This window comes from Ceratina calcarata, unplaced genomic scaffold (genome assembly GCF_001652005.2).
Source record: "Ceratina calcarata isolate Rehan_Ccalc_2016 unplaced genomic scaffold, ASM165200v1 scaffold397.2, whole genome shotgun sequence".
NCBI classification, from domain to species: domain Eukaryota; kingdom Metazoa; phylum Arthropoda; class Insecta; order Hymenoptera; family Apidae; genus Ceratina; species Ceratina calcarata.
Genome location: NW_017163090.1, coordinates 14416 through 25928, shown reverse-complemented (window position 1 = coordinate 25928; position 11513 = coordinate 14416). Strand labels below are relative to the sequence as shown.

The window sequence follows — 11513 nt, the reverse complement described above, 5'->3', positions numbered from 1 at the left end:
CTGTTTAATAACAATTTGGTAATAGCTCTAAAACAATATTTGAATCCTAATGAAACATTATTAATATTGATAATTGATTCTTTCAGATTAAAAATTACATATAAATCATCATTCCATTCTGTAGTTTGATTTATATTGTTTATCACTATTTATTGTACGGTACGTGTTGTTATAAATGTAGAGAAATTCTAATTACTTAGCACTAGATTCGAATATTAATATATTTTGCAGTATGAAAAAATATATTCCATGCGTTGTATGTGGTTATGGTGTTATAAGTATTATGAAAAACAAATTTTTTATTATTTTTATTCGATTGTTTATGAATATATACTCTTAAAATGAGCACAGCCCATGACAGCAAAAAAATAAAGATGAAAATCAATACATGTATAAATATCTTTTGCCTTTTTATCTTTTTCATGCTTGAATCATCAAATCATATTTTAAATACATTCGAGCAAGTTCATATGAACAAAATCATGCATAGCATTACTGATTGAAATATTCTATTTATTGAAAAGCACGAGTCTCTGAATTACAGCCCAGGTTTTGGTGCTTATAAAATTCGCGTTACACTTATACGTATAATAGAATAAATGTTGCCAATACATGAAAACACGTCTCACTCTTATCACAGATAAAAACTATCGTACATATTTATATTACACAAGAACGTGATTAAGAGTTAGGTGTTCCATGTTTTTAAAATAATTATTGTACAGTATCATCACAACCGCGTTTATACTGAATTTGAAATAGTTAAAAAACTTTCATTCACTTCTTTACAATACGAATTACCATTATATAATATAACTAAGCGCGTTAATACACCATAACTCGTCACTTCGAATAAATAAAAAACTGATACATGTGAAGATATTTACATAATAGAGATAATCTACACGAAATCGTCTATAAATTTCACTAAACAAACTTTAATACATACAGTTTTAGTTGTATATTTGTGTACGTGAGAATGGAAATATTAAATTAATTTCTACTCGTTTCGAAATATTTAAAATCAAAGTCGGATTGGCTTGTGATGCTTCTACTCAGCATGAAATATTTAATTTCTATTGTCGGGGATATAAAAGTAAATCAAGTCTAGTATAAGGGAAAGGTGACTTACGTCACTTTCATTTTCACGTACATGTTTAATACTATGATGTAAATCAATCAGCTTTTTCTTTTTTGGTTTATGCAATAAATATCTTAAGAAGTAATACAAATTTTGCAAACAGTAGTTGAAGTCGATTGGAACATTGCATAACCAATATAAAATTATTGTTTTATAAAAATACGACTAATCCTCATTTTATTTAATATTGTAGAAGATATCTAATATGGAAATTATCTTACGTTCCCATGGACATGTATTTCTTACACGTCATATAACCAGATAGCATCTGTGTAAGCAATAGCTGGTTGCGAACTTCTTCGTCTTCCGGATATCGTCTCCTTGTTTCTTCGTTTGGTAGATAATGAGTATCATTGTATTTTTCGAAAAATCTGCCGATTGCGTGATTTTTTATCCATTCTGGGTTTGCCGCCAACATTAAATTATCTGGTAATAAATTCATGAGTCTTTCTAAAATATCCTTTTGAATTCACACAATTTTTTCTCATCTTGAAATAAGTGATTTTTACCTTGAGTTGCGTAATAATATGATCCATTGTTCACTAATATATTATAAAATGGTTGTTCCTCATGCTCGTTCAAATCATCTTCATCCCCTTCGTATACCATTTCCATTTCTAGACTGCTATCTTCACAGCAAGCGCTCCATCCAGTTATCACACACAAGTATCCATGTATTTTGTGTTTCATTATCAATCCTACTGCGTACTTTATACTGGGAAATCTTTTATTTGGTCGCACAAACTGAGTAAACAAAAATAATCATATAATAAGAAAACTGTATGATTATTTAACAATTTACATATTAATATTAGCTTGAGTCTTACCTCCGGGTGTATTGTATGCTTGTAATTTTCGACCGTCAGAAAATCATACATCACAAGACCCATCTGTATGAGTGATTAAACATTTTAGCAACACTTCTATTCGAACGTGTATAATGTTTTATAACGTATCACGTTTCGCAAAATACCTTCTGCACATCTTTTAAGAATTCGGTTATATCCATTTGCTGGGAAGTATATAATCGAGTCAATTGTGAAAGAGCGTCCGTGTCCCTCGGTTGTACCATACACAACAATTCCAAGGCAGAACGCAATCTTACAGTTCTAGCATACGTGTGTTGTCTAGCAGCTACTACTAAGCTGTTCGCCATCTTCGTTACTACCTGTTGTAAAAAAATTAATATATCATATGAAAACCTTAAGAGATGTTATAAAGAGATGTTACAAACTTCTACAGCATTCGCTGCTTCGTAAACGTTATATTTCTCTATTGGACATCTTGCAACGCTGCCGATTTTGGGACAGTTCTTCTTAGTTATAAATCGACCACCATTGAAAACGTCGACATAAAAACTTTCTGCGTTCGCAGATTCTGGACCACTGAAGTGTAATACAATACAATTGAAACTAAGAAATAAATTGTTACCATATCGTAAATTTTTAGACTCTTTCAGGAGTCTACCAGTATTTATTGAAAACATACTATGACTCTTTCCATCGTAATAGAAAATGTGACGGAAAACTAACAGGCTCACAGAGTATACCGAGCCTTCGAGCAACACTTTCAAATACTATTTCTAGAGTTATCGGAATTCCACGTCTGTATATTAGAACCTAATGAAAGAGCAAAACTTACTTAAATATTACATATAATTTCTCCTCACTTTTAATTTCGTTTTTATTTTACGTTGATTCGCAACTTACGCGATCTATAAAGGAATTCTCCGATGAGTAATACATTTCAGTGTTCCCACAAAAACCTAATTTCTCAAATAATACTACGCGCAACGCATCAATTATCTGTCTTGTTTCTGGGATGCTCCATTGATTGTCATCGACAATATTGTTCTTCCAGGAATCTAATGTCTCTTTCGGTGTTGAGAATATTGGATGAGTTGGATTTTGTTCCTTAAGTAGTTCTTTAGTTAGCATAGCAATACTATCTAATGTTAATGATATTGTCGAATATGATATATGTCTTTCTGGTTGACTCCATTGTGCTACAAAAGTTGCAGCACGTTCCAATGTTTGTTGCGTTGGTGACATAGATATAAATTTCGACCATTCATCTTTTAAACGACTTTGTCTCAAATATCTAATAACTTGGAAAGCATAATACCTATGTGTTAAATTGCTGGCACTGGAAATATTTATCCATATTATTAATGTTGTTATAAAAGTATAATAGAAGAACTCAGGGCAAGAAACGGTCATTTCGATTTTCACTTGACTCTAGGATTGAATTGCTTAGTCGCTTGGCACAAGCAGCAGTAAAAAAGAGTTATTGGTTAAAGAACCATACTGTTTATTTCACTGAAAGAATTGTAAATTTCTATTTTAGGAAGGCAGCTGAAAATCGAATTGATCGACCTGTGTTGTGAGCTCTTGAATTGTGTTGATTAGAATTTATACTTACATAGCAGGAGATTGAATAAAATTGATAAGTTCATCCACTAAAAAGTGGTAAGCTAATGGATAGGCACCTTGCTCAGGACGGAACAAAGGATCATATTCTTTAAATACTGACCAACATAATTCTCGTTCCATATAATGTTTACTAGACATTGCAAATAAGAGATCTAACAATTTTCTTCTAGTTTCCAAACCAATTTTTACTTCGTCTTTCCAGTTTATTACAGTTTTAACTGGTAATATTGGATATACTTCTGTGAGATATATTTGCTCCAAAAGCGGCCATCTATTATTTTAAAAGTACGTATTTGATTAAAATATTTATACGTAAAATTGATAAACGGCATATGAAAAATATATATCTCGAATAGCAAAGAATTTCAGCAAGAACTATTTAAAATTTTAAGATGTATCAAAACTTAATTTATCACGTGTTCATTGTTTACTTAGACAGGTAATAAAATAATCGTTATGATTCGTTCAATGTCAATAGTAACTGCACGATTTATTATCTCTAAACGATGTATTGAATTTGTAGATTATACTTTTGAAAGAATTTGGCCCTCCAAAGGTTGTTGCTGCTGTTAATAATTTTGTTGAAGGTGGTGCATGTCGAGCCAAAGTTAATCACATCCGTAAAGCCTAGTTGTGTATCTTCTAAGATGTGCACGATTATCTCCCAGGGTAATAAGATTATTGCGTCACTGGCCATTTTTTGTAAATATTTTGCGATATAACGAGCAGTCAGGCAAAAACAGCAGATCCAATCTTCTACATGTAGCGTACGATCGTGAAATCAATTAAAATAACCGTCTAGTCACTGCGCAATGTGCTGTGAATTCCGCGGTTGAAATGGGTTGAAAACTCCTACAACTGTCGTTCAAGGTACGATTTGACACTTCCAGGAAGAGGCGTGTATTTAACAATAATAAGCAATCTATGGAGCCGAGCAGAACCGCGTAGAACCTAGGCTCCACAGTCACAATCACACTGCCACTGTTGACTCACATTCATAAGCTCACAATCTTTATACATATAAACCATCATACCACACCGACCGACCGACCACACCACTTCTTATACTGTTACGTCTGTGTCTCTGTCCAGGGCTGGGATAATTTTTCCCGCACGGCTCGCTTCCCCTGTTTTTCGCCCGTATTTCGATCCCCACTCCTATTCCCCTCGTGCGCCTTCGCTGACCATGCCTAACATACCCCCGTCAAGTACCAGACCCCACCATGGTCGCCTCGTCCCCACTTTCCGGCCGAGGGAAAAATTATCCCAGCCCTGTCTGTGACTCGACGCCGCTCACTACTACCATGATTATTATTGTCAATATTTAATACGTACGCACAGGTACGTGATGTAACCAATCGCAGCAACATTCTTTTCTAGGTCAACGCGCGAACTTCCAATGATCACTTTGCGTTAAAATGTAATCCTTATACAAGTAAAAAGTATACACTATTACACACGGTTGTTATGAATTATTGCATCATGTTGTGACATATTATTATACAGTGAAATGTGAGGTGGCTAAGTACGATATTTAAATGAAATAAATGCGACTTTATGTAAATGAAATCTGTTTTACAAGGACAATGCTAGACAACGAAAGAAGATAAATAATACTAAAAACAACAATTCGATTCGCAACATTTTGTTGCCTTTCTACTTTTTATTGTTATGAATGCTATTTGATATATAAAATGATTTAAGCAATATTCTTCAATCCTGATATGAATTTAATACGCATGGTAATCCATACTTTGGCGAAGAGTCATGCAATCGACTTCGTCAATTTTTAACGTGTTCGTTTTGACATTGATGTCCTCTTCAATCTGAATCTGCGTCTTCAGTAAATAACGCAGCGATGCTTGAGCCTGGAAAATTTAATCCTCGATAGTATCATTGGCAAACAGCAGAATGATAAATTGTGAAAAATGCAGAGAGTAAACCTCGAACATTGATGCCTGTAATTGTGACACTACATCGCGCAGCTCATATACTTCTTTCAGGAGATTGATCTCGACTAAGTCTCGTGTAAGTTCTAATCCCGGTCTTTGACACCGATTACCCATCCTAGTATGCGCCAAAGCCAAGAAACCTTCTTTCTCCGCGATCGATTTCTCGATACGCGTGATATTCTGCTTCATTTCCGCTGCTTGTCGCATTATCTGCACATATGTATACGTACATACTTTTTTTAATATTATTTTTGTCGCTTTATAATTACACTAACTAATTCATAGATTCAGATCTACGTTTCACGATTATACTAATTTTCCGCGCTTATGCAACTCGAATATTTTTATAATTTTCATGATCTTTTTAAAACTAATTGCCCATCTACCTCGGAATGCTGTAACTCCAATTTCGTTTTCGCTTCTTTAGTTTCTTCAATTCGTTTTCTGAAAGCCTCATCAGTAGCATGCTTTTGTTCAGTTAGATCATCAACGGCTTGTTTAATAATCCTGTCAATGTAACAGCGTAATGGTCTTGCACTGTTCACCTCTTTTGAAGCAGCGACGATATTGTTATTCGTCTGCATTTCCCATTCATTCAATTCTATGGTCCTTAACACGTAAAAGGGAATTGTAGACGTAGAAGATTAGATAATTATAAACAATAACTAAATCGAGAGAGCATGGAAACAATAATAAAAAGTAGTACCCACGATGGATCGAGTCGCGAGGCACCGTGATAAATGCTTAAATTTAAACCAGTCTCCCTGAGAGTTAAATTATGTCTGTCAATGCGTATATTATTCTCCTTGTCCTCAAGCTCGTGGTCCATGTAGTAAAGCGTCGCTTTTAGACGACGTATTTGTTCCTGAGTTTGCTCCAAAGTTCGAACCAGCAAACTCTCAGCACCCCTAATTACTTCGCATTCTTTCAGCAATTCCTTCTCAGCGTCGTCGCGAACTAAATCAATTCCTAATCTATGTTCTCTGTAATTAGCGTGACGAGAAAAAAATTCCATTTAATACGTGCGACTTGGAGTAAAATTTTCGATATTTCTTTCTAAGTCAAACCTAAAGATGAGGCATTTCTCGCAAATAACGAGAGCATTCCTCCTCACGGACGCTAAAGCATCCATAATTCGCTGCTTGTACATCGACAGAGCATCGGATTCGAGGAGAACTTCTTTCCTTATCCGTAATAATTCCTTCTTACGAAACTCTATATCTTCTAATTTTTCTCTGAGTCTGTGATCTGTTTCTTCTTTATTGTTCCGAGCAGTTTCAGAACTGAACTCACAAACGCGTTGACATTCATTAAGCAGTCGATCGGCTAATTCCTGCTGCGCTTCCGAACATCGATACCTGATTCATTTTAAAAGTATTCTTACGTCTTGTCATCTATCTTTTGCAATCTACCATACGTAATTCGAAAACTTTGCTGTTTATTTCATACCTGTGACGATTATTCAGATGCCACTGATCTAAAGTAAATTTCAGTGGTGGCGGAGGAATCAATGCAGGTGCCTTATTATTCATAATTGAAATTTCTCCTTTCTTCGCCTTGTCCATCGTTCCTCAGGAAGAGCGTTCTTTCAAAGGGGATGGTTCAAAGGTTTGATCCATATACGAATGAATCATCCCGAAGTTGATCTCTATAGAAACGCTATTTACAGTTTGTAATTTGTCCTGATATAAATTATTTTCGAATCCATGAGACCACAAAAGAACGTAACTGAGTATTTACTCAAGCATACTATAAATAACCAAATGTATGTTTTATATTACTAAGTGCTTTTGATTAAACAGGTTGTCTGTTAAGAAATTAATTGATTTAAATCTGAACTTAGCGCCCTTACATATTAACCGTTGCATAGGTGATATAAAGACCTTCAATATGTTTAAAATTTTTTATTCATTTATATCTGGCTTTTTTATTGTCCGCTAGAGGTATAATTGTACGTAGCAGAACCGCTTTTTACATTTAAATGATATGATAAGTGATGATATACATATATAACAAATTGCAAAGAATTGAAGAGCCGAGAATAGCGTATTTTTTAATTTCCGCGCGGTAGCCATGAGCGCAATCGCGCTGCACCCGCAACAAACCTTACATACTGCAGTAGCCGTGGCTGTGAACTCATATCATTTCCCATCTCAGTTGCGCCGATGGCACCGTGCCCCTTAGCCCGCGTGCCCGCATCACAGCCCGATACCGGGCATTTACAATTGCAACTTGTAACTTCGAAGAGTTCCTAAAAATGCGGCGTCTGCTAGAGCGCTGACGGCGTAATAATAATCAGGAACAAAGCAATTTAATCTAATCTGTTGAACAGTATAAAGTATGGATTCTGGGAATTGGGCTCAGCAAATACAGCCTTCGATGTTTATCTATTAGCAACATGTTCTGTTTAAAATGGTGTGCGTTTTATAACGATTAGTCATGTCATGGGCGAGGTATAACCTACGTACGATGTTTCTAACGTAACGTATCAGTCTGATTATCGTCAATAAACTGAAAATATATCCGATTAAATGATGAGCGATGCGTACCAAAGGCCTGCTACTGTTGCTTATCTGCATAGCAGGGAGCAGCATCATTTTCATTGCTTTTTGCAATCAACGACCTTCCATACAAACTTTGGTTACAGAGACCCACAAGCAATTACGAAGCTTCCAAGTGAATATCATCAAATTTTATTTGTTCTTATTATTAATTTTCACAAACAAAATCACGTCTAATTTGTCTATCATTGTAGGAGAATTTGAAAGATGTCGAGGAGAAGCGGTTAGTAACGGATTCTAAATATCTTGCGATGCTTGGGTTGGATGGACAAGCACGCACAACACCTTGTAGTCTTAAATCCCAAAATGTGAATGTTGTTTCCCTCATTAGACCTGGAAATGAGCAACACATCTATGGTTTTGTGAGAAATATTAGTCACTTTTTACCAAATAATAGCATTGTCATTTATAGTGTTGGGTTAAATGATGATTCTTTGCAAAATATTAAAACAGCTTGTAACTCCACAAAGTGTAACGTAATTCATTTTGATACAAGTCTATTTCCAACTCACGTTGAAGATGACAGACTCCATGTTTATAGACCCTTAGTTATTCAGGTAATCAAAACTTTATTAACACCTATAGTCCTACATCATTTCAAATTCTTTATGTAACCAGATGTCGTTTCAAAATCTCTAGTCAAGTATATGTCCGTTTTGTTACAAAGTATTATTAATTATTTCTTTTCTATATATCATGTTCCAGACAGCTTTAAATACATTAGGAAATATATTGTACATGGATTCAAATGTACGCTTAAATTCTTCAGATATCGTAAAATGTCTTTCTCCAAAATCTGGAATCTTGACTTGGCCTACAAGGCATGCAATTAGCTCCTTGACGCATCCAAAAATGTATGAATATTTTCATGTTTCTGCAGAAAGTTTCTTCTTTCTTCCTCTAATTAGAGCATCACACATAGTAATTAGGAATACAAAAGAAATTAGAGAGAAAGTGATGTTACCATGGGTTCAATGCGCGTTAACAAGAGATTGTATTTGTCCCATTGGTATGATATGATAAAAATAATTTTCTCTGCACATGCATAGTAACCCAGTAAAAAAAACAAACATGTAAATAACTTTTCCTTGATTTAGGAGCTCAATCAGCGGGTTGTCGATTTAATAAGAAACCGCAATACCGGTATTCCGGTTGCCACGCGTATGACGCTTCTGCACTGAATATCGTACTTGGCTTGCACTTCAATTTCGACGATACGTGTTACATACACCAAGAACGTGAAACGTATTTCAATCAAATACAACCAGAGGAGATTACCGAGGAGTATCTTATGATCACGCGACAAAACAATGCGACTGAGTCGAATTTAAGAAATATCATATCAACAGAACGCTAATTTTTTTCGAAGATTTTGAATCATTTTAAAAAGAGAATTAAGTGATACATCGATGAAGCACAAGTTAATATATAAGGATATGTACTAAGTTAAGAAACGAATAAAGACTTTAGTGAATAATTATATTTTGTACAATTATTTATTTATTAAGTATCTCTAAATATTTTTATGAACATTGCGAGGGAAAATGCGCTTTATTTAGTTATATACATATTAAGCTGTATGTCAGCCACAAATGGCTTAGAAACAGTTTACGAATTCTTCTTTCGCCTTTCAACCTTTCGCATCCTGATACCTCCATTCGTTTTTGTACCAACGTTAATAATTGTAGATAAACTATATGATGACAAGAACAAAACATAAACGACGGACTAACATACAATGTGATACCCCATGAACAATATAAAAATCATAAAAAATGTTTCTGTCACGTATTACCGTTTTCACCCTTTTCTCTTTCACCCCTCCCCCTCCTCTCGTATAATATGTCTACCCCCTACCATCGCACTTCATATTTACCTCTCTGCGTTTTCCTATTATCTTAACCATTTACCACAATTACCCGAAGGAACTATTTTATGCGATTCCTTCTTTCTTATAACTCCGAGTGCTTTAGAATATTTATATCATGTTCCAGACAGCTTTAAATACATTAGGAAATATATTGTACATGGATTCAAATGTACGCTTAAATTCTTCAGATATCGTAAAATGTCTTTCTCCAAAATCTGGAATCTTGACTTGGCCTACAAGGCATGCAATTAGCTCCTTGACGCATCCAAAAATGTATGAATATTTTCATGTTTCTGCAGAAAGTTTCTTCTTTCTTCCTCTAATTAGAGCATCACACATAGTAATTAGGAATACAAAAGAAATTAGAGAGAAAGTGATGTTACCATGGGTTCAATGCGCGTTAACAAGAGATTGTATTTGTCCCATTGGTATGATATGATAAAAATAATTTTCTCTGCACATGCATAGTAACCCAGTAAAAAAAACAAACATGTAAATAACTTTTCCTTGATTTAGGAGCTCAATCAGCGGGTTGTCGATTTAATAAGAAACCGCAATACCGGTATTCCGGTTGCCACGCGTATGACGCTTCTGCACTGAATATCGTACTTGGCTTGCACTTCAATTTCGACGATACGTGTTACATACACCAAGAACGTGAAACGTATTTCAATCAAATACAACCAGAGGAGATTACCGAGGAGTATCTTATGATCACGCGACAAAACAATGCGACTGAGTCGAATTTAAGAAATATCATATCAACAGAACGCTAATTTTTTTCGAAGATTTTGAATCATTTTAAAAAGAGAATTAAGTGATACATCGATGAAGCACAAGTTAATATATAAGGATATGTACTAAGTTAAGAAACGAATAAAGACTTTAGTGAATAATTATATTTTGTACAATTATTTATTTATTAAGTATCTCTAAATATTTTTATGAACATTGCGAGGGAAAATGCGCTTTATTTAGTTATATACATATTAAGCTGTATGTCAGCCACAAATGGCTTAGAAACAGTTTACGAATTCTTCTTTCGCCTTTCAACCTTTCGCATCCTGATACCTCCATTCGTTTTTGTACCAACGTTAATAATTGTAGATAAACTATATGATGACAAGAACAAAACATAAACGACGGACTAACATACAATGTGATACCCCATGAACAATATAAAAATCATAAAAAATGTTTCTGTCACGTATTACCGTTTTCACCCTTTTCTCTTTCACCCCTCCCCCTCCTCTCGTATAATATGTCTACCCCCTACCATCGCACTTCATATTTACCTCTCTGCGTTTTCCTATTATCTTAACCATTTACCACAATTACCCGAAGGAACTATTTTATGCGATTCCTTCTTTCTTATAACTCCGAGTGCTTTAGAATATTGCCTTACATTTAGATCGTTCTTACGACCATTTTCATTTTTCACTCGTTACTCATTCTTCTTAAGGATGTATTGGCTATACAGTCAATCCCAAAAGTTTATGCACTTTAGAAACGCATTTTTAAAAAGAAATCAGACGTCGGAAGAACATTGCTAATAAT

General features: G+C 34.6%; 4 protein-coding genes across 4 annotated transcripts; 2 read left to right on the top strand and 2 right to left on the bottom strand.

Annotated features, from left to right (window-relative positions):
* Positions 1-492: 492 nt before the first annotated feature.
* Positions 493-4646, bottom strand: LOC108626350 (F-box only protein 21). Its single transcript, XM_018026968.2, has 9 exons — positions 4104-4646; positions 3563-3844; positions 2851-3286; positions 2630-2760; positions 2376-2526; positions 2115-2309; positions 1969-2031; positions 1651-1885; positions 493-1567 (listed from the first exon to the last, which is right to left on the bottom strand). Exons 1-9 carry the CDS (start codon positions 4268-4270, stop codon positions 1359-1361), a joined length of 1869 nt encoding a protein of 622 aa, XP_017882457.1. The 5' UTR covers positions 4271-4646; the 3' UTR covers positions 493-1358.
* Positions 4647-4798: 152 nt separating this feature from the next.
* On the bottom strand, positions 4799-7094 carry Tektin-C (Tektin C). The gene is made up of 6 exons (XM_018026933.2): positions 6975-7094; positions 6593-6883; positions 6236-6508; positions 5912-6134; positions 5517-5735; positions 4799-5441 (listed from the first exon to the last, which is right to left on the bottom strand). Exons 1-6 carry the CDS (start codon positions 7088-7090, stop codon positions 5304-5306), a joined length of 1260 nt encoding a protein of 419 aa, XP_017882422.2. The 5' UTR covers positions 7091-7094; the 3' UTR covers positions 4799-5303.
* Positions 7095-7671: 577 nt separating this feature from the next.
* LOC108626328 (uncharacterized) lies at positions 7672-9566 on the top strand. Its single transcript, XM_018026927.2, has 4 exons — positions 7672-8201; positions 8281-8643; positions 8792-9095; positions 9184-9566. Exons 1-4 carry the CDS (start codon positions 8067-8069, stop codon positions 9441-9443), a joined length of 1062 nt encoding a protein of 353 aa, XP_017882416.1. The 5' UTR covers positions 7672-8066; the 3' UTR covers positions 9444-9566.
* Positions 9567-10071: 505 nt separating this feature from the next.
* Positions 10072-10855, top strand: LOC108626320 (uncharacterized). Its single transcript, XM_026814723.1, has 2 exons — positions 10072-10384; positions 10473-10855. Exons 1-2 carry the CDS (start codon positions 10072-10074, stop codon positions 10730-10732), a joined length of 573 nt encoding a protein of 190 aa, XP_026670524.1. The 3' UTR covers positions 10733-10855.
* The last annotated feature ends 658 nt before the right edge of the window (positions 10856-11513 follow it).